The following is a 24,688-nucleotide window of genomic DNA, read 5'->3' on the forward strand; positions in this document are numbered from 1 at the left end:
TTTTACTGTGTTATTATATTTTTATATAGTTGAAACATGATTTTCCTTTTGATGATTTTCTATTTAATACCCTTGAAATATCAAATAAAATTAAACCACAAACTTAGAAGTGATAGAAAATTATTATTCTTCTTAATTTATTTTATTTTATTTTTAAGACGGAATCTCTCACTCTGTCATCCAGGCTGGAGTACAGTGGCTCAATCTCAGCCCATTGCAACCTCAGCCTCCTGAGTTCAAGCAATTCTCGTGCCTCAGCCTCCCAAGTCACTGAGACTATAGGCACATGCCACCACGCCTGGCTAATTTTTGTATTTTTAGTAGAGATGGGTTTTTGCCATTTTGGCCAGGCTGGTCTAGAACTCCTGGCCCCAAGTGATCCACCCAACTCAGCCTCCCAAAGTGCTGAGATTACAGGCACGAGCCACTGCAAAATATTTTTATTTAGGAGTCTTTTAAGACATTTAAATAGCTTTTGGCAAATTAAAAGGAGTTATAAGCATTAACTTTTATAAACATGTTAATGGCATGAACTTGCTATGCAATGTCATTGCCTGACATTTTAATCCAGATTTTCCTCTCTTATTCCTTTTTTTTTTAAGCTGACTAACACTGGTCACAGTTGGCAATAGAATTGTACTTTCTTATAGATTAATATTTTATCTATGATGGCACTTATAGGTGGTAATTGTTGGTTATTAATTAATTCAATTAAAAGGCATTAATTACATAGAATTAATACACTTACAAATTTTGTTCTTGATGCCTTTATACTTGAGCTTTTCTGTTTATATGGAATATGTTCATTTACTAATAATTCCAAACGTGCAGTTACATTTATAACCAAATTGTCAATAGTCTATAACAAATTTTAAGTGAAAATTTTGAAAGTGGAAAGACTTTGCCTTTCCCTTATTTTGGATATTTTCTTGTATTGTGTAAATTACTCTTTTTAAAAAGTTGATTTGATCTAAAGTATTTCAAGGAAGTAAAGTTTAAAAAAGAACAGAAAATATTTTATTAAATTGATTCCAGAGTAGTCACTAATAAAAGTGAAGAATCAGAATTTTTCTCATTTCTTTAGACCTTTATTTGAAAATAACTTTGGATATTGGAATGTATCCAGGAATTAGGAACCATTTTAATAGCCTATAAATTTTTTCTTCAGTTCTTGAAAACACATTTGTGATTTTGTTATGTATTATATACATCTGGAAAGGAAAGAAAAAATAGAGCTTTTTTAGGAGTAAAAAACCATACTTGAAAAGAAAATAACATGATTTTTAAATTTGTGATTTTTACAGTATGAAGAAACTGATTTGCTCTTCGCTGTTTGATCATTTATAAAATAAAAAATATAAAACACTGTGATAACTCACATAAAGCACTTAAAAAAACTTCTTAGCAGATAGATGAGAATGAATAGATTGTGAATGCTACATAGGTCTTAATTAAGTCAGTACTTATTTGTGTATATATGTGTAAATTCTTATTTAATTACTTATTTATTGATTTCTGTATATAACTAGCACACTAATGGTCATATAGAGAAATCACAGTCCCAGACATCAAGGAAGCTTTTAATCGCATTTAACATATAGAACTCTTCTGCACAGCCCAGATAATGTAAGACTTACATGGTTCAATAACAAAATTTAATGGTAAAACAGAAAGAGCTCTAAGGAACGGAATGGAATAATCATGTCAGAGCAAATATATTAAGGAAAATCATATTGAAAAGGAGGTACAAGAGATCTTCTTGAAAGATGAACCACATGAAAGAATTCCAAGTGAGGATTAGAGACATCAGGAAAGCCTTAAATGACTGTGAGAAAGATGTGATTTTGGAACGACCAGCCCACTGGAGCCCAAGATGTGAAGGAAACTTTCCCAGAAGAGACTGAAGATGAGAGACCATGTGCTCCAGTGGGCGCAGCGGTAGAAGGGCTAGAGGATGTAAAGGAATGAGAAACTGAATCGTGTTATACGGGTAGATAGTGCTGTGGGTCCGGGTGATGATGAATGACCTGGAGCTGGGGAGGGCTCATTTCTTGTGATGAGTGACAGGCATGTGAGGCATAATGGGTTTAGTTGGGTTGGTCTCTTGGGGGAAGGTAGGAAACCTCTGTAAGTAAAAATGCACGGTACCACTAGGATACTATTCTCTCCTGGTGTTCCTGGGATGGTGGTGGCAAAGGAGTGCAAAAATGCCAACTCGGGAATTGGCTCTCTTGGAAGCAAGAGGCTCTCTAAGAGGCAGAGCAGTGTTTCCCTGAACACAGGTCATGTCACCCGGAGCAAGGAATGAGTGCTGACTGTTTTACTTGGCAGCTCATGTTGTTTCTCCTAGAACAAAAGGTTTTCGGAACCCTAAACCTAGGCACTCCAATTTTTAAAAAATCACCTCAGTTGGGTATTTGAGGAAATAAAATTTTTTTAAAGACTGGGGAGTGATAGAAGGGTCATTGTTGGATAACAGTGCCAAGATGCTTTGTGCTCTAGAAGCAGTTTTTTCTGTTTTGCCTGTAGACTGCTGTAACTGAGAATAAAAAGACAATGGTGTTATAGAAAGCTAGCCTTTTGTTGTGAAGAAAATAAAGCAATGGCATGAGGTTAGCTTTTTTCATTATTTCATAAGAAATGGAAATAATCCAAGCATCATTTTGAAATTACACCAATTTACACACACTATTTAAAAATGCTAAACAAAGTTGAATGTTCAAAGAGAGGTAAGAGCAACAGAAAATTAATTCAAAGATGGGGTAGTTCTTTTTACTTAATTCTGCGAGTAAAGTCTAAATTTTACAAGGATGTTGGGCTTATTAAAGTGCAGGACTACCCTTCTTTTTAAAATCACTTTAAAGAATTAAAATACACAATACTATTGCACAAAATAAAACAGAATAGTAGGATTCCAGGAAGCACTAAAAGAGTTGTTTGAAATGTTATTCAACCTTCTTCTAAAATATCCCTTGAAAAATCAATGCTGATAAAGATCAGTATTAAGTGGAATGTAGTTTAATCCTCAGATCAGTGCACTTGCTAACGTGTTTTTCAAATTTTTGTAAATTTTGACAGAGGGCATTTTAAAAAATAGAAATAACTTATGCACATAAATTATTTGTACCTCTAATTTTAAAAAATCAATACTTTTGATCAAATAATATATTTGGTTGCTCAAATTCTGTTTGCTCCTTTTTTTTCTCACTGCATTTATTGTGTTGAGAAATAGAAGGAATACTGCAGAGGCTTCTTCCTCATGTCCTGAATCACTAGAACACTAGAATTACCACCAAAGATCTGAATACTACCTTTACATTTTGCTCCTTGCATGAAACATTTCCCTTTCAATTTCCTATTACTGTGCTGCTTCAACCGCAATCCATCCCATATCCAGTTTAATGAATCAGTTTTTCCTGCCTTTTAAATACTTTTCATCAAGTAATTTCTCTGGTGAAATTTATTTTGAATGTCTTAAGATATCTGAAAAATGCTATAACTGTGTGAGAGATTACATACCTTCTGAATCTGTGTACCCCGTCATCACATGATTATTTGCTAGATGTATGATCTGTTTTTTCCATTCCTATCCTGGATAGGCATTTTTAAGCACAAACGTCACAGGCAGGTGCCCTTATTTTTCCCGTACTTATTATTTCCAATGAAAACAACGTGATTTTTTCCATTTGTTTTCCAATGAAAACAAAAGTTATTTTTATTAATCCTCAATGCACAGCATTGGTACCCATGTGCTTACCACTATAAAGGAATAAGTGGAAAGAAATAGAAGGTGCTAACTAATAATCCAGTTGAGAAGATGTGAAATAAATGTGTTTGTGCATTCAGAAAATATTTATTAAGCACTTACTACATGTGACTCTTGTCTTAGGTATAAAACACACAGATGAATAGAAACACTACAAAGATATCAACCACATATAATAAAACGAGCATAAATACAAGCAGGGGATGATGAAAGGTATAAAATTCCCAGTTTGCCAGCTCAAGTTATTAATGAGGAAACTTCCATTTTTTGTTTTTAATGTGTGCTGTATAGCTTCCTTTTTTTCTGCTCTCTGATCTGAGGACTCTATAACCCGGCAAAGCTCTACAGCACTGTAACTTTGAGTACACAAGCAATTTCTTAACTGCAATATAAGAAGAAACAGACCTCCCAATGGGTAAAAACATAGATGTCATGACACTTCCTGTGTAACCCCATTAAACTTCTTCTCTGGGTGTCATATCTTTGAAGAGTTCCACTTTAATCAAGTCACAATCTCTATCCTGTAGGCTGTACCAGGTTAAGGAATTTGAACTTTTTATAAGAATAAATGGATTGCCACTCTGGAATCCATTAAGGACGTGAAGAGAGTCATCATAGTCTTATATATCTAATACTAATTTGTGGAGTTCGTGATGAGAAGGCATTAGGAGAATGTTTCAGAAATGTATTCTAAGGGACATTTTTTCTTTCAAATCAACAAACAGAATTGAAACATTAATGTTTGGTAGCTGCATCCTTAAGTAGAACAGCCCTGGCTATGCACCAGGTGCCATCTAGGTAGTTAATAACTAGGAGCTTTAGTCTATGAGGTGCCACTAATGCTGAACTCATTGTTTCTACCAGTCCCCAAATCCCTTGGTCTTAATCCTGTGTCTGTCCTCTCTATCTGCCGATTGGAGAGTAATTGCCTCTAAGAATTTTGACCAACTGGAAAACAAAAACCCATTTGAGCCCTTTACGTCTTACCTCCCCGTTAAAAAACAAACAAACAGAAACCTCCCTGCTTCCCCCAGTGTTAAACAAATGATGAGTCTAATTAGTCTGTATACTTTAAAAAAAAAAAAGATTATGGACAGATCATAACATAAAACAAAAGAAAAAAATAGAAATTGTAAAAGAAGGGCAAAGCCAGGTAGTGAATAGGGAGGGGGTAAAAGGAAGAGGGAGAGAAAAATTATGCTAGAAAATCAAAGCTGAGGCAAGCTCCTTCAATTGGAAAGAAAATTAGCTCTGAGATTCTGGTGACCGAAGCAAAAAATAGAAGTACAATGGATTCTTAACAGATTGTCAAGGGAAACAAAATTTTCCCTAGCTCTGAATTATTAGAGGAATTTATCACCTGGGCCTTAAAATACAGGTCATTTGGACAATATAATAGATGGAGACTGCATTAGCAATTTATTAAAAGTCCTGTTGACATTTCTTAGATCTTCCCTAGATAAATTATATTTAACATGTAAAAGTTGCAGCTGGCATTCAAACTACTGTTAAAAGTCCATGACAATATTTTCAAATACTTTAATTCTCTGCTGCCCAATACTTCTAGCCCCCAATTCCCTACTCCATTACCTGTAGTATCCCGCTTATTCATTAAAATAGTTATGCCATCATTAATAGTACAGATTACACCCCACAATGGGAACAATAATTCTAAAAAGTTACATGTAAGCCCAGAATCTTACATTGGGATAGGTCGTACAAGGTCATGTATTACAGTAGATTTCAAACTTGGCCCTTCATCCCAAGTACCTGGCAAGATTTTTAAATATCATATTCCCAAACCCAGCTTCCAGATTCTGATTTAGTAGTCCTGGGTATAGGCCCAGAAATTTGTTGTTGTTGTTGTTGTTGTTAAAGAGATTCTCCTATGAAGTCAGCCATTTACTGATCCATTCTCCCATCCAATACAGAAATCCTCTCTAAACATGGCAGTGAGTCAGTTGCCCAGACCATGCTGAAGAATACCTTTGACTTAATGAGAAAAGATGTTCCATTATGGGAATGTTCTAATCATCAAATCATACTTTCTCCACCACCACAGTATCTTTTTAAAAGGTTTCATTTGATTTCTGATTAAACATTAATTGTTAGGAGCTGCTAATCCTTTACAATATTTCTGTTCCTGTAGTCTATGTATCAAATATTTGAAGATCTTGCAAAATAATGAAAATGCATTAGGAGGATTCTATTAACATAATTCTTTAGAGAATTATTTTGTAAGTAAAACCCTGTGCCATGCAGCTATTCATCCTTAAAGTGTATGTAATGTTAGTTGAAATATATTTTATTAAAGTTGGCAAGTTTTATACGCTATATGATCTGTATACTAAAAGATTTTTGAATCCTTACATCAGTCATACTGTCAAGTTGATGTCTTTATTGAAAGTATATCTTAATTTTTCCATTTTTAACATACTTTAGAGTTACTTATTTATAGTAATTATTGCTATTTTGACTGCTTCTCTAAAAAGTCTGTGTCTGCCTCTAAGAAACCACTTTCATTTTACGACTTAGATCTCTCGTGTTTAGAATGCGACGTGAATTGAATATCTTACTGTCTAACATGAATAATAAATGACCGGAATAATTTGCAAGTTATGCATTTCAAATTAAATGAATAACAAAGAAATAAAATTTCACATTATGGCACTGAATATATTCTCCTAAAGAAGATTCATTACATGTGTATGAGTCCCATGTGATAAACAGGGCTAGGCAAAATAGCATGACAATAAATTTAAGGTAGAGGAAAATAAATTAATTAGATCTGTCATATTCCTCAAGGGAAAGAATTATACAAAAGAGCAATTACTTTGTAACTGCACCTTAGGAAGGCTAATTGACTGCAGAACTGTTTTCTCCATTCTTCACATTTTCTCTATTTTTAAATATGAGTTGATTGGGTTTTTGATATAAATGGTCTTTGGGAGAATTAGTGAATGTTTAAACCAGGTGAAGCCTCTCAGGGATGTCAAAGCACATGTAGCTGGAGGCAATGTAATTTCTTCACACAGACTGGTATTTAGAGATTATCTTATCAGTGTAAAGTACAGAGGTTAAAAAACTGCTTCATTGCAGGGGACTCCAGTATCAGGAAGCAGTCTAGGCACCGGGTCATCATTCAGCTGCCAGCCAACGGGGGCCGAGACTGCACAGATCCCCTCTATGAAGAGAAGGCCTGCGAGGCACCTCAAGCGTGCCAAAGCTACAGGTAGGGTTAGAGAAATGCGTCGTGAGGGAGGAGCTGAACAAATACGTCAACTCCACATCCTTTCCTAGGATAAGGAAAGGAAGTCAACACTGTTCCTTCCACAGGCTCAATTGAGTTGGGATGTTTATGGCTGTAGCTGCCATTCTTGTCTCTTCAGCAGAGCTGCTGTGCTACTGAAATGATGTACAAGGAGGCAAATATTTGTATAAATTTCCAAGGTGTGGTGTTAGCTCCAGTAGTTTGGGGAAATGTCTTATGTTGATATAACGTATAAGAAATGCTGAAAAGTGATTAATAATTATGAAATATGTATACTTTAGAAAGCAATTCTTTTTCACTTAGAAGACTAGCCTAAGCATTACTCCCTTGCTCCAAAGAGCACCTGTTTGTAATCATAAATGCTCGCATTCTGGCTCAGGAAATGACATCTGTATCTCAATGATGCTAGTAAGATGGCTGTTCTGTTCATTTGTGATCACCTCAAATAAAATTATAGTTATCGAAGCTATATATCGTCTTGATAATTTGTTAGAGAAATTTTACCTCCTCATGATTAAGACAGAAATTATCTAAGAGAAATCTGACATATACATTTGCAGTCCTGAAAGCAAAGGAAGTATTATGGCATCAGTTAATGAAAAGTGTAATCACAAAATAAATATTTAAGATGACATTGTCAAATTTGCCATCTTAATATATCAGTCTTTAATTCTGAGATGACAAATACTATAATTGTATACTCACACCATGAACATTGACAACTACTGGTTCAAACTTATTTATTTTTGGAATTTGTTTTTGTAAAGCATATTATAATTACAGTTGCTGAGATACTCCTACAATGCTAACCAAAAGAGCACTATACAAAAGACTCATGACTTGAATACAGTTTCATAACCTGAATAAAATAAATATACATTATTTAAATGGCATGCATCACTTCTGGGGCCATCTGGTGCATTTGTTTGCAGTCCTAATCATTAAAAAGTCTAAATGTTCTCTGTAGAGTCCTATAGAACTTGACAATGATGTACTCTTGTCTTCACTGCCAGAGAAAGTACTCTTATATTTAATGTTACTTCTTCTAAAGCCTAGATGGGGATCTAAATTAAATTTAGATAGAACTGAGCATTGCTAAATAAATGTGTTTGCAGTGGTCAAAGTCATGTTTCCATACTGCTGTGTCTCTGTGATTTGCTGGCATTTTTGCGTCTTCTCCACTGGGCTTCTGTTCCTGTCTTGTAGGTGGAAGACTCACAAATGGCGCAGATGCCAATTAGTCCCTTGGAGCGTGCAACAAGACAGCCCTGGAGCACAGGAAGGCTGTGGGCCTGGGCGACAGGCAAGAGGTGGGAGGCCCTATTCCACAGTTCATTTCTCCAGCATCGCTAGTTTAACTCTTGTTTTGATGCATTTGCCACTTGGACACCATGCTTAGCTAACAGAGCAAAGCAGATATAAATCTGCTATGAGCCATTCCACAAAACATCAGGACATAGAAACTTGTCTTTTTAAATTGTTCCCATTGTTCTTTGGCATTAGCTCATAACTCTTGAATTTTTCTCTCATTTATGTCTGAAAGAAAGTCAGGCCAAGCTTTCAGTTATGACATAAATGGTACACTGAAGCTTTTTTGTTTGTTTGTTTGTTTGTTGTTAGATTACGGTATTCCACAGCATTTTGCATGCTACCTTAATAAGCAATAAGATTCTTACCTCCTTGCCTATATGCATTATATATGTGCATACATACAATGTAATAGAATTAGTTAACTTTTTCAGAAGTTCTCAGAATGACATCTCTTTCATTTTCATGGCTATCCACAATTCTGTTCATATTTAGTACTGATTTTTAAATGGCAGACTTATTTACTTAATTGCAATCTGCACCACTAAATAACATGGAATCTTGCAGAAATGGGTAATGAGAATGTTCAACCTTGCCATAATTATTTACTAGATATTATAGGGAATATAGAAACTAAAGTTTTGGAATATGTTGTTTCTTCCAGACATAGCAAATTCAGTCTTTAAAGAGCACATGATTATTTTTACTCATATTGACTTATATACAGCTCCTGCTGTGTATTTAAAATGTAGCATGATACATAATTGAATATGCAAGCAACTTTAATTTATAAAAAACATATTTTGCTCTCCCATGCGTAGTTACGTATTTCATGTTGATACAAAAATTTGAACATATAGAGCAGAATTCCAGTTTTTGCTGATTTGATCTGGGACTTCATTTTCTGTACAGTGAAAAAAACTGCCTTTTTAAGAAAAAAATGCTTCTGTTTTGTTAAAAAAAAAATCGCCTATTTTTATAATCTTCCTTTTAGAAGTCTTCATCTGGAACATAAAACTTAGTTTCCAAATAATCTTAAGTTCCTAGTTGCAGTATTTTTTAGAATTTTATTTTATTTGCATAATTCTCATTATGTATCTCCCACCATCAACTTTGGTTAATTAAAACATAACTGTGACTCCCTTTACAGTTATAGAGACTTAAGTATATAGAACTGAAAGTCGTTCTCCTCCATTTCAAATCATTCTTTAAGAAATTGAGTGATATGAGATCTTCTTGTCATGCTCTGCTAACTCCTTCTTGAATCAGGCATTGATTTGCATATATTTTGGATTCTATATAGAGGTTATAATGAAAATGAGCATGAGTTTGGGAATCAGGAAACATAAGTTTTAGTCTCCGTTCTTTTACTAATACAGTGTGTCTTACTTATCCCTTCACCTTCTGGACCTCAATTTATTTAGATTAAAAAAAAAGAGGGGTTTGGACCAAATGATATTTTAGGATTATTCAAATTTTCATAATAGATGCACAAACAATACCCAGAGATCAAAATGTGAAATAAAATTAGGTAAAGCAGATGAAATCCATATCTTTATAAAACACCACTGGAGGAAATACAAGATCAGTAGAAGCAGCACAAGTGTGAAAAACAGCCTCAGTTCCAGCCGATGACGTATAAGCCACACAACCTTGGATGATTCATTTCCTCCCTTTAAGGCTAAGAATACAAAAGCCTTAGAGCAGTTGGCACATGTTGTCTTCATTAAATGTTAATTTCTTCCCTCTTCCTGTTTGTTCATAACCCAAGCGAATGTATGCATATGGGCCTTTTGGGTTTTGACCCACAATCTGTACAAAAACTATTCTTTTTGTGATTACCAGCAACCTTTGCATTTCCAGATCAGAAAACTGTTCATTCTTCATCCTGGGTGGCCACCTTGTAGTATTGAATACTTGTTACTCACTCCCTCTGTGATAAAAGGGTCTTTAGCGTCTTCAGTGTGCGACTTTCTCCTATCTTTCTGATTGTTCCATTTTTGATTTCCTATTATTGGTGTCTCTTTCTGCCTCTACTTACATAGTGCTTCCTAATCTTGGCATATTTGTCAAACAACTTGCTGTACCTCAGCAATCTTATCCATTCTCAGGATATCTGGGAAGTGAAAGTTGCATTATAACAAGTGATATTTCATAAATATATTTAGAACAATCCCTTTAACTTCCATATGAAGACAGTCTTTTTCTTTGTTTCCTGAGTAGATGAAAGACTGATTTTTCGTACAGCTTATATTTCTATAGAAACATGAAATGGAGAGTCTTAAGAATGTAGAAGTATCTTTTACTAATTGCAAGAAGACAAAATTTTCTTCCTATGATGGTCGTGGCTGTTTTCAGAACTCCACATTATTAACCCGCCAAGTTCTTGCTATTTTCATCTTTGTCCTTACTTATGTGGTCAGAGACTTAAAAAAATGAACTTGTGCTATTTTTATGACAGAAATAATTATATAGTAAACATTAAATCAATCAACAAAGACTATAGAGAAGCTGCTCTCTGTCCCCACTAGCACATCAGAATTTCTCATTTCAATTACTCATTCCACTGTTTTTGCATTCAGAAGACTGTAGAAAAAGCTATAAATGTTAGGAAAGAATGAAGATCTTTAAACCAGAGAGCATATATTTTTTAGGGAAATTAGATCACTGTTAATGTCACCTAACAAGAATTAAAGACTGAAACTTATCAATTGCAAAGCCAATCATTTGAAGCTGAAGAGCTGAGGAAAGACTTAAAGTATGGGTTGGGACTTGACTTGTACCATAATATCAGAAGAAGTAGAGCGGATAAAAGAATACAAGATAAAATCAATTCTATAAGCTAAGTGTTTGAGGTAAGAAAAACAAAAACATTAAATGTGTTCACAGAAAAGTGGGTGGATTGAGCTCTGAAGATGTGATCTGGAGGCTGGGGTGATTTTGTGGAAGGCTATAAATGTCAAGATCAGTATTTTAGACCTTGTTCGATAAGTGGTATGAGCAAGGACCTGATGAAAGCAGTGTTTTATCTGTCAGCGTGTACAGAATAAATCAGAAAGATAAGACACATTGGCCTGAATGCCAGCTAGTATGCTGCTGTAGCAATGCAAGGTTGAAGTCATAGAAACAACAGTAATATGAAATAGGCAAAAATAAATAAATTGTGGACATACGATAGAGGGAAATATTTTTGGGACTTAGCAGACAATAGAAGAGAGATAAAAATAAAAGAGTCAAAGTTGATATGATTCTTTAACTCCAACATTTTAGTTTAAGAATAGTTACATTGGTGAAAATTCTAGGTCTAAAAGTAGAGCTAATTTTGGAAAGTATATTTTATACATTTTGTATTTGAGGCCATGGTAGGGTTAGCCAAGTATAAATATCCAGGTATGCACTTGAAATGTAGAAATGTAGCTGTAGAGATAGCATAGGACGGCAGATGGAAATTTGTGTAACATTTCCATAGAGTGAATTGCTGAAGTTATAAAAAGGCTAAGATCTCTAAAATGCAACTTGTATTATATATATGAATAAAAGCGATTATACCTTATCATTAATAGATTTCTTTTTTCTCTAACAAGTTTGCATTTGTAGATTCTTTAAGCATTTCTTTTAAAGAATTTAACTTAAATGTTATTAACTTTAAATTATTGTGTCCTTGTACTCCCACTTGAATAATATCATGTAACTAAGACATGAGATAGCTAACTTTACCAATGTATGATTCTAGAGATAGAAATGTTTACTTCATGACTTTTATCAATCTATTTGTCCATACCAGGAGTCAGTAAACTATATGGCCTGTGAGCCAAATCCAGTCTGCAGCCTGTTTTTTGTAATTAGTTTTATCAGAACACAGCCACAGCCATTTTTTTACATCTTGCCTATGGCTGCTTTCATGATACAAGGCACAATTGAGTAGTTATGACGGACCATATGGCCTACAAAGCCAAAAATATTTACCATGTAGTATTTTACAGAAAAAAATTGCTGGCCCTTGATCTAAACCCGAAAGCCATGTAACCAATGATGTAGTCAGAACTTCTAATAATACTGAATAGTCATTACCCAATAGGATCAGAAAATCCCTGGAATTTATCTTGTCACTTGGGAAGATGTATACAAATTCAATTCAGCAATAGAAGAACTATTTTATAGTTACGAAAGTAGTAGATTTTAAAGACTGGGACAATAGTAAAATATCTGCCTTTAAGGATGAAATTGCAGCATTCTTTTTGGGGGAGGTTAGGGATAAAATGTTGACTCTAAGAACTTTAGTAGTAAAAATTAAAATTAAAAAGGGGCTAAAGGTGAAACCAGAAAATACATGGGCTATGGAAGACAAGAGAGAAAAATATTCCAGGCTTCAAAATTCCCTTGTCTAGAACATGATAAATTATACTCAAAAGCTGGACATTCAGAGTTAGTTTACTAAGCACACATAGAAGAGAGAGAATGTGTGTGTCTCATATAATATATGCCATTCAGCACAACACTTAAAAGTTCACCTATTATGATTCAGTTCTTCTCCAATGTCTGGAACTTTCCATATTGATAGAAAAATATAACACAAATTCCTTCTTATCACCTTACTAGCCATGCCTCCTAGGCCTGTACCTACTTTTAACCACCTGTTAACAATAAAATTAAGTGGCCTTTATAGACATACTTTCATTTTTACTCTTAATGCTATTAATAGCATAATTTTTCCAATTGGAGGAACCATCTGTGATGACATGTTTCAAAAGATTTGGGAAGCAATTATGTTCCCAGAGCCTCTTTAAAAATTGTAAACTGTTAACTACTTATAATCTCAGCACTGACATTCACTCTAAAGCAAATTTGTGAGAATCATCCTTATTCAGAAATGAGTTAAAGCAACACAGGAATAAGAATATAGGTAGAGTCTCTTCTAATCAAGTAAATGCAGTCTTGATAAAATCTATATTTTATATATGTCAAAACTATATGAAAAGTTTTCCGATCCATTATATTAGAACACAAAGTACTTTAAAAGAAAATTTATATATTCCTGAAAGTTCGAAAAGCACATAGGAATTTTTTATTTATGACCCAATTCCTTTACATTTAAAAGGAAAAGTGGTATAATGCTGAAGCAGAATTTTATATCAATTATCCCCAGAATCACCAGTAATTTTTGCCCAATCTTCTCTAAATTGGATTAGCTACTCTGCTACATAATGGGTATTTTCTTTAAGTTCATCAGGAGTTTCTGTAGAAACATTAGAAATCTTTTATAAAACAAATGCTTAAAATGTTGTGTTGAGAGTTTAATCAGGCTTCTTGGGCTTCTATAACAAAACACTATAGATCAAGTAGCTTAAACAAAAATTTAATTCCCACACTTCTGGTGCATGTGAAGGTCAAGGTGCCAGCCAATTTGGTTCTTGGCAAAGACCTATTTCCTGACTTGGAGACAGCCATCTTCTCACTGTGCCTTTACAGGGCAGAGAAGAAACAAGGCAGAGAGAGAAAGCACGGGGAGTGAGAGAGAGTGAGAGAGAGGAAGTGCACTCAGGTCTCATCAGAGAAGGGCATTAATCCCGTCATAGGAACCTCACACTCATGACCTCATCTTCAAATACCGCCATCACATTGGTGACTTCAACATGTGGATTTGAGGGAGACACAACTCAGTATATAGCAATAGTGCAGGATCCGTACTTTTAAATAAAATTCCTATCATCTTAGTGTACAGAGCTGTATGTTTGTTAATATTATGCTCTTTCAGAAAGCTGTGAAAACAGGTAACTTTTTTCTAAAAAGTTTTTTTTCTAAAAACCAATCCAAACTTTCTGAATATAATTCAATATAATACATTATCTCATAAATATTTATTGAATGCATGCTACATATTTTACATTGCCTTCATGGTACTAGGCCCAGCCTCTTGAGATATTAAAAATGTATAACAAATAGATTCAGTTAACTTAGTATGGTAGAAAATGTACTACAGGTAAACATGACTTGGGTTACAAGTCATAATAATATATTAGTAGTGCATATACATAATAATCACTGAAGAATTGAAAAAAAAGTGATAACCACTGATAGGGCATAGTGAAAGAGAAAAAGCATTTAAATATAGGATGACTCAAGCAAAAAGGCAAGAAGTAAAATCTTTATGTTTAGGAACAGCTCATTGACCAGTTTGCCTAGGGTTCCTGTGAGTGAGTTAGAGGCAAGGGGCAAGGATAGTTTTGGGGTTTTTTTCTCATTAAAAAATGAGAAGTAGTGAAGGATTTTTACAAGGCTTTGGGTATTGAGAATGTTATATTCCAGGAAATTTTGTATAATGGCATAAGAACTAAAAAGAGGGAGGAAAAAGAGAAATTTTTAAAGAAGACATTGACATGATTTGGCAACTTTAAAACTTGAATTATTCTTAAATCTCATATGGAAATTTTAGAGGATCTTTGAAATAGGCATCTTCCCTATAAAATTGTCAATAAAAGAGAAATGCAAATAACATGAAATATGGCCATATTTCATTTTAACTTTTAAGTGAATAGACAGCTTATATTTTCTTCATACTATTCAAGTCACTAGTGTATAAACTTTGAATAGAACTATAAACTCCACTGTCTTTTCTCTCTGTTCATATTTATACAGTTCAGATGGTATTTAGAAGGCGAAATTATGGGTCAGCGGCTATATAATTGAAACCTAGCCATAATAACTATGGATAGAATTGCCATTAAATTTGCATTAGAAATATGTGACCATAATGTCAATTTTGGATGCTTTGTTTATTCTTTCCTTTACAATTGCCCTAAGAAGCAATGTCAATAACTACTTCTTCAATGTGTATCATTCCAGTGTTTATTACTTTGTGACATGTTTCTACCAAGAGTAGAATTTTTAAAAGTTGCAAAGATTCAAGGTAGACATATCACATAAATGACAGCAAATTTGCTCTTGCTCAATCTTCATGTTGATAATCATGCCAAGTGTACTTGCTGTAGATTAGATGGAACTAGAGTTAATATTTTCTAGGGTCTACCCTGTCTAGCCTAATCTAACAGCCCCTCTGTTTTCTTGCCTGCCAAGGAACATCTGCTGTAATGTCACTGGTCACTAAAATCTGACATCAGTCTCTTTAGATGGAAGCCAACATAATTTGGATGCATTCTTGAATCTAGACCACAAAAAAGAAAAATACTTCAGTAATATACCTCGCATAGGAGAGGTCCTCCTGGCCCTAGGAGTCCTCACCCTGTGTCACTTATTGGTTAAAAAAGATTACAAAAGTAGAGTCCTTAAAAAGAAAAAGAAAGTTCTAATTCTCCCCTATTAAAAACTTAAATCTAAATGTGGAATGTGCAATATAATAATTTAACTATATTTTATGCTCTTATTTTTTGTGAACAAATATGCTTAAGTTACATGGTTTAATCTATGTTGATGGGCCTTGCTTCACCCTTTGCTGAAAACTCTGACCCACTTTGTTCTTTTTTTAAAGGTTACATTTTAGAGGCATTATTGAGGTTAGGCTCATAGTATCTGGGCCAATTTATCCTGGCAGGGCACATTTGTCTGTTAATTGTCAAAAGAGAGTTCTGCAATAGAAAGAAAAAGAAGTGGAAAAAGAACTAGGTAGGAAAAAGAGAAGGAGCTTGCTTTAAAGAAATTTTATACAGACATAATTTTTAATCTCTTTTTTGGCCAATACATTTATTATTACCCAGGTTTTATACTCTTCAGTTATGTATACCATTATTTAAAACTTCTAGAATTATTTATATTTTAAAATATTTAACCTCCTATGAATATTAGAATCCTCGTTAATTTGGGGTTTTGGGTTTCGTTTTATATCTCTCTGGGAGATCTGTCATAAAATGCTTACTAACATTTGCCATTTTTTAAATAGTAGCTCATAAAATAAGCTTGGCACCGTGCTGGGTCTGTGATTGTCCTTGGATGCTCCATGTATTGTGATGTAGTTAACCCTTCCCAGATCCCAACTGGGGATCTTAGCCAACCTCAGTCTCAGCTACTCCACTGGGAACTGATTATTATTTCCTAGTAAGTTCTCATCCTAGTATTCTCACATATATTATAAGCATCAGTGAGACTGGGAATCATTGGTAACTATTTAGGATCAATAAAAAATGAAGGTACATTTCTTTCCATTGTGCCAGGGCTACACTCGCAAATTGTAATTAGGAACTATAATTTGGCAAACTTGTCAGTGAAAATCTCTTTTACACAGAGAAAGACCAGGATCATTATATCTACCTAGTAAACAACTGGAGCCCTCTTGGATTATTTATAGGTTTGATCTTATTTCTAAGCACAATTAGGTCTCTTGGTAACTAGCTCACACTCACATTAAGCTTTTTCTTCTTCATTTCTACATGATTCATTCTCGCTATTGCCATTTTTTTCATAAAACCATAGGAAAAAATCACTCATCTAATTACTCAATGAGCTGATCATGTTCTGTCTCTAATGCTACCAAGACACTAGTGTAGTGGTATAAACCTTCTTAATACTGTTCAGTTTAATAAATAAGGTCACAGAGCTCTTTGAACCATTTGCTACATATAATCCAACAGCTTTCACTGCACTTAGGCATTGATCCTATTCTGTTTGCTGTAATGAACTTCTATGTGCTCATTTTGGATCAGGCAATTTATTTCATTCTGATTATTCAAACAAAATGAGTGCATGGCCTTACACACTGAAGGGTAATTCACTGAGCAATAGAACACCTTCTTCTTGTGAAACCTGAATAATAAGGAAATTTCATTCCTCTTCAAAAATGAAGATGAGCAATTACACTCAGAATTCCATTTGATCTGCCTCAGAGCTGCATCAGTAGCCTTCCATTTATGCATTCATGTATGCATAACACAGATATCCATGTCCTCTTAGCTCAGCCAGTGTTATCTATTCCCTTTTAGTCCACGAACCTTTATTATTTTTCTCTTTAAAACATAGCTTGAAACTCAATTTACGTGAAAACATTCTAGAATTAACTTTACTTATTCAACTTACTAATCTTTTTAATTTAAACTTATGGGAAGTTTCAAAGATACACAAAAGTAGAGGGATTAATATAATGAGTACTAGCAATGTAGTCATCATTTACTCAGCTTCAGCAGTTTTTAACATGTTGCTATTCTTGGTCGTCTGTCCACACACTTAAAAAGAATTTTACTGGAGTATTTTAAAGCAACTTCCAAGTAAGATATATATCATCCATAAATACTTGAGCATTTTTAACATAACAACAGCATTATTATTACATAAAACAAAATTAGCAATTCTTTCAAACTATCTAATATTTTTACCTAATAATTTTTCTCCATTGTCTCAAAAATGTTTATGCATAGTTTGTTCAAACTGAGGTTCCAAAAGGTCTCCACGTTGCATTTGGTTTGTGTATTTCTTAGATCACTTTTAATATAACAACAGTTACAGCTCCCTTTTTCATAGCGTGTATTTGTTGAAGAAACTTCTTTTATTTATCTTTACAGCATTTTCCCAATATTGATGGGCTAAGCTTGTTTAACTTGATTCATATGTAACCCACAAATCAGTCATATTGATTCTTCCCATGCTTTCAGTCTGCCAGGAGCAGCCTGTCCTATATCACTTAAATAAAAATTGCTGTGCTTTATATAAATACAATAAATAAATGAAGTAAATGGATATAATCAACAGAGTTAAATATGGAATTTTACTTTAAAATAATCATTTTGATTTTTGCTGATCTCACTGAGAAGCTTTCACGGTGAATTATCTGTAGGGTAACATGACTTTTTCCCATTTTACTAACAATGCTTCAGCTCAAAGGAGAACTTGTGTAATCATTAGATATGAAATATACATGCTTCACCTGTAAATACAGATACAATTGTCTGGGTATATGTAGTTTTCTGGCGTGCTAAGAAACTGTGCTCTTAGTATGATCCATCTTTTCTACTGTTCAAATCACCCTGTTTTCAGTGTTTTAGAAATGATTTTTAAGATCTATAAAGTTGAGAGACCAGATGGTTTCCTTTCCAAACATTTATATTTTCCCCGCCCTAGTGTCAGGAAGTTCGTTTCAGATTGCATTTCTGTGTTTGAATTGTGTTTCCTCTAAGTCAGAGTACAAACAAGTTGAGATGTAGGATAAATTTTCAGTATATTGTACAGATTGTGCTGTTGCTACTTGTTTGGATAACATTGTATGAGTAATTTATTCCAAAATACACTGTCTAAAATCTCAGATAAGGGGTGAAAAGTGCAGAGTGAGAATAGCTATGGGAATTTTACAAAATTTTTTTCTTTTCAACTAGCTAGAGTACTTAAGATTTTATTTAGTGCAGGTATATGGGGAAAAGGGATTCCAGTTTATGTGAATAGTATAGATCTACACAAAATAAATTGTTTCTGGAATTGTATTGGTAGTAGTGTTATTTTATTTTGTTTTTCTTTTTGGTGTCACATAACAGGATAATGGTTGGAGCAATTCTGAAACAAAATTTGTAAGAAAGACCCTTAAGAGAGAACCTAAGTCAGTTTCATCTAATTTCTCAAAAGATTTATATTGAAGTCTGTTTCAAAGAGCTAAATGGAATGAGTAGGTAAAAGTAGTCTCATTTCAAATAACCCAAATTTAGTTTGGTAATTTTTAATTTTCTTTTAGTTACAAACAGTGAAACCCTCTTCACAGCTTACGATTCTCATATGATCAGATGTCTTATTTTCCAGATATATCATTCTTGAGGCTCTTTCATGTCCTGATTAGTAAAAAGTTTAATATCTTTCTCTTTATCAACTTTCTAGCATCCTTGGGGCAACTTTGCCCATGAACCATTGGCACTTACTAAGTTTAGAGTATCTAAAAGGGTCAATCCTGCTTCCAAATGGCAGGTGTAGAAAGAACTTCAAAATCGTAGCAGCTCATTTATACCCTGCATCTTGAGGATTTCTCCTACACTGTGTTACAGATGATGTTCTTCTAAACTATATGGATGTTCTTTTTTATCTATTTCCTGTACAAATTTCTATCATGCCCTTCCTTTGATCTCCAAGCTTAGAGCTCTTTTAGTTCATACAATGTTCAGCCATTGTTTCCCAAAGCTTGGCATAGTACCAGGCTGATTAGGTACCAAAGGATTTTCTATCTTAGCCATATATATTTGCCAAAACCCTTCCTGTACCTCGAATACTCAAGCTAGTGGGTCTCAAACTTGAATCTGCATAAGGATCACCTGAGCATATTGAAAAAAATGCATATTCCTGACCCCATAGCAGATATCTCATTATCTGGATTGGTCCAGATTATGGAACTCTTTTTGGGTCCAGGGATCTTCACGTTTAATAGCATTCTAGGTGTTTCTGATGCAGGTGAAAATATATTACCTACTAGAGCAGTAGTTCTCATATAGCTTGGATAATTAAATCATCAGAAAGCTTAAAAAGTATCCTAAATCCCAGGACCCCAACCTCAACCAGGGAAATCAGAGCGTTAGAGTTTAGTAAGGGCATAGGTATTTTCCAAAGGTTATCCAGGGGATCATAATCTGCAGCCAGACATAAGAACCACCATCTTAGACTGCTGCGATAAAGAGAGTACTAGATGTGTCTTCCCTCAAGGGGGTAGATTCTCTTTGAGACACTTAATGTTTTTTATTTTTTTCTGTCATCTAACCTTCATCAAGGCCAACACTGTTCACCCTACCGGGATTTTCATATTTTTAAAAATTTAGAGGCCCCTGCTCTTTTCTTACAAACTGGCCCTTCCAAAGTCAAGTCATGTGTACTAAATGAAAAGCACATCTAAAGCTAAGAAATAGGGAAGTGCATCCACAATTGAACAATTTAGAAGGGCCTTTTATGTTAGACCTGAAGCAGTTGCATTAAGTTGTGTTCAACTACACAGAGAAAATCTTGCCCTGCTAAAATTGCCAGTTATGTCCATTTACACACTCTATTACAAAGCCCTGCACTCCTTGGCAATAAGTTTTAGTACATAGATCCAGACTGTGTTGTCTAACCTGAGGCCCTCTATGCCCTCACTGTAATTTAAGGTCAAAAACGTCAGGCTCCTTCACCTTGATTTCATGGTGATGGAATCTGAACAGGGCAGAGATCAGCGGCAGTTTCAGCCTAGACAATAAACCTGAAAAAGCCATGTAAATCCATCTGAATGAGGCCATTTAAGATAATTCAATGAAGACAACTTTAGGACCAAGGTTTAAAGGTTTCATCTGCTTCCTCAATTAATAAGTGAGTTGTTTTTAAAACCAATGGGAAGGAAATGGCGTAGGGAGAAAGTGAGCTTTAAACATACTCGCTCTTTTTCTTTAAGACTTGTTACCATAAAGCACTCGTATATATATATGTTCAATAGGTAAAAATATTATTTCTTATTTTAAGTCAGTAGAACAATATCATAAGAGAAATAATTTCTATGAATTTAAACTTTGATTTTTTTAATTTATATGTAATTTTAGAACTACAAATTTTAACATAATAAATGAAGATTATTGAACATTTTTAAGTGCGAGGTTGATGTTTGTGCATGTGAAGAACTTGTAGAAAGAGGAGATGGAGGACTTTGACATTGCCTATCCATTAATGATTCCAACCCTTCCTAATAAACTTGAAATGTAATACAATGAACATACTTCCCATGCCAATGCAGTTTCAAGATAAGTTCTATAAGCACACCTTCCTGACCCCAAACTCCAACCTACCAACCAGCTTTCTGCAACTAAAACACTTCTATATAGGAATTCTAGGGTGTCCACTGATATAAAACAATATTAGATATACCTAGCATCTTCCAGTCCCTCTCCAAACACCCTATGCTCAACATAAGCTATTATCAGAACCCATGTGTGATTTGTCTTACATTCTTACACATTTATTTCTAAATATAACCTACATGTAACATGAATTGAAACCCTGAATACATATAATTAAAACGTAAATGCTAAGTGTGCATATGTGTCCACTTTTCTGTGCCACAAAAATCACTCAGCGTTATGTGTTATTTAAAAAAATAACCAATTTAATGGCTACTGTGATTATTAGAAACACTCCTGTAAGATTTCTACTGTAAGTAAGGAACAGATTTCTACTGTAACCAAACATTATGTTAGCTTCTAAATTATAGAGTAATTAGACGTTTGAATTTGTTGTAACAGCTTTATGCTTTTCTTTTAGCCATTACTTGTCGCAAGCAAGATGGAGGACAGGCTGGAATCCATGAGTGCCTACAGTATGCAGGCCCTGTGCCAGCCCTTACCCAGTCCTGCCAGATCCCCTGCCAGGATGACTGTCAATTGACCGGCTGGTCCAAGTTTTCTTCATGCAATGGAGACTGTGGTGCAGTTAGGACCAGAAAGCGCACTCTTGTTGGTAAGAATAATTGGGATGCCAAAGCCAGTACACGTCGAAGTAGAGGAACACAATACAAGTCAGACAGAGAGTTCTGACAATGTGTTTGAAAAATAATATACCAATGGATTTAGATGTATATTTTAAATTCAGTTGGTAGTGATAAAAGCATTATGTACTTTTAGTAAAAAGAGAAGGAAGCCTTGAAAATTGAACTCTGACTCCCTATATAATATGCAGTGGATTATTTTCTGGTGTAGACATGATCTTTTAGTGGACTGCCTACAGACTGTAAAGTGCTTGGAGCAAAGTTTTTGGGGAACAAGAAAAAAAGTTGCTACTTTATTAACCCATTCTCACTGTCAGAGCTTCAGATTATCCTTTCTCACCTAGAAGGGGGAACATAGCATTAATTCTGTATCTGAAAATTGTATTTTAAACCATAGTAATGACTAAAAGCATGAATATAATGAGCAAGATTAGAAGCCATCATTCTGAACTAAAGCTTGGTGCATTTGAAATATTGCCAATGGCAAAAGCACCTAAAAATATTGGTGCTAGTAGACTATTCAGAATTTAAGTTAAAAAATGAACCACCTATATAATGAAGACTGTCGAAAACTATATAACACAGCCTATGAAGGTGAGAGGTAAATATATGTACTTATCTGTAGTATAATTAAAAGTATGTGAAAAAGAGTGTTCTGAAAAAATAATACAAATTTTACTATGCAAAGCACCCAATACCAACAAGAGCCTATGTAGAAAACACAATGGAATGAGAAAATAGCATTGATTTATAGGCTACTGTTAAATATGGTTAAAAATGAAGAAAAAGAAATTAGGAAAGCAGAAAGTTTAGGGATGTGTGAAATTAATGATGGTATTTTCCAACTTAAATTGTCTGATTGTTTCTCTTCCACAGGAAAAAGTAAAAAGAAGGAAAAATGTAAAAATTCCCATTTGTATCCCCTGATTGAGACTCAGTATTGTCCTTGTGACAAATATAATGCACAGCCTGTGGGGAACTGGTCAGACTGTATTTTACCAGAGGGAAAAGTGGAAGTGTTGCTGGGAATGAAAGTACAAGGAGACATCAAGGAATGCGGACAAGGATATCGTTACCAAGCAATGGCATGCTATGATCAAAATGGCAGGCTTGTGGAAACATCTAGATGTAACAGCCATGGTAATTCAATCTTTATTGTTATATATTTGCTATCTTCGGGAGTGTGGAGGGAAAATGCACATGCATCATAGTGGAATGGAAGTGAAGTGAAGGTTTACAGAAGTATATTCTAAATTAAACTCTGAAGCACCACACTGTACATGTATCATTTATATGTAACAGGACGTTCAAAGGCATTGCCTCATTGTCCAGAAGTTGGCAACTTAAGTCCCAAAGATAATGACAGGAAGCCTAATGGGGCCCAAATCTTACAAAGGGTAGGCAAGACTGGTGTGAGAACGGTCCCCCAGAGCTTTTCAAGAGCCTGTACATTAAACACACCCAATAATCCCCAACAAGTCTTTGCACAGGAAGGGAGTAAGAAGGAAATAAGATTTGAATCAGTTTGAGATTTAAACAGACTTTTAACAGCTAAACTGGCAAGATTTGCAATATGCACAAAATGTCATTAAGCAGCAGAGAAGATGACAACTAGTAACTGGTGAAAACTCAAACGTTTATTCTCTATTGAATTTAGACTGACACACACACACACAAAACAAACAAACAAAAAAAAAAGAAAAATGTGCATACTCCTAGGAAACTCTGCCGACTTTTATTTTCTAAACCAAAAAAGAAAGTAAAAATGCAGTGATTATAATTGTGTTGCCAAAAGGTTGTGAATGGTGCCATCTTTGACCAGAATATATTTAATCTTAATATAGGCAGTATTAAGCAATTTTCTCTGGTATTCTTTTATTTTAATACATTTGTCTTTTTATAATGGAATGAAAGAAGTTTACAGTGGGGCAGCCTGCAACATAGATATCACATACTTGCAACACCAGATGATGATCTCTTACTTACTTGATAGAAGTGGCCAAGAAAGGATGAGTTAAATTGCTAGGAACATGATACATGGCAGTTATCCTGCAACCTTGCTGAAATATTAATAAATCCTGCTATTGGAATGGTGCTGCTCCAGTTTTATTATATGGTTCAGAAAACAACGCTAATAAAAACCATCTCATATTTATAAACCATCAAGGTGTCATGGTGACATATTTATTGAAATCTCTTAAACATCTCCCTACAAAGAAGTTTCATTTTATATATATATATATATATAGTTTCATTATATATACACATATATAGTTTCATTATATATATACATATATAGTTTCATTATATATATACATATATAGTTTATATATATACATATATAGTTTCATTATATATATACATATATAGTTTCATTATATATATACATATATAGTTTCATTATATATATACATATATAGTTTCATTATATATATACATATATAGTTTCATTATATGCATACATATATAGTTTCATTATACAGCATTTTATATATATATAAAATAGTTATATATAATGATAGTTTTATATATATAGTTTATATATAGTTTATATATATAGTTTCATTATATATATATATATAGTTTATATACATATATATATACACACACACGCACACACACACAGCAGAAAACTGTGCCCCCTCTCTTTTTTTTGTTTTACTTTAAGTTCTGGGATACATGTACAGAATGTGCAGGTTTGCAACATAGGTATACACGTGCCATGGTGGTTTGCTGCACCATCAACCCGTCATCTACATTAGGTATTTCTCCTAATGCTATCCCTCCCCTGCCCCCATCCCCTGACAGACCCTAGTGTGTGATGTTCCCCTCCCTGTGCCCATGTGTTCTTATTGTTCAACTTTCACCTTTGAGTGAGAACATGCAGAGTTTGGTTTTCTGTTCTTGTGTTAGTTTGCTGGGCATGACG

The 24,688-nt window shown here is 34.2% G+C and overlaps 1 protein-coding gene across 1 annotated transcript in view; it reads left to right on the top strand.

Moving 5' to 3' along the window:
• THSD7A (thrombospondin type 1 domain containing 7A) overlaps positions 1–24,688 on the top strand; it is a 488,656-nt gene that overhangs the window by 390,186 nt on the left and 73,782 nt on the right. The window contains exons 10-13 of the mRNA XM_054495160.2: positions 6,866–6,998; positions 8,244–8,347; positions 21,537–21,731; positions 22,636–22,899. Coding sequence (XP_054351135.1) covers positions 6,866–6,998; positions 8,244–8,347; positions 21,537–21,731; positions 22,636–22,899 — 696 coding nt within the window. The remainder of the gene's footprint in view (positions 1–6,865; positions 6,999–8,243; positions 8,348–21,536; positions 21,732–22,635; positions 22,900–24,688) is intronic.

This window comes from Pongo pygmaeus, chromosome 6, assembly GCF_028885625.2.
Source record: "Pongo pygmaeus isolate AG05252 chromosome 6, NHGRI_mPonPyg2-v2.0_pri, whole genome shotgun sequence".
NCBI classification, from domain to species: Eukaryota; Metazoa; Chordata; class Mammalia; order Primates; family Hominidae; genus Pongo; species Pongo pygmaeus.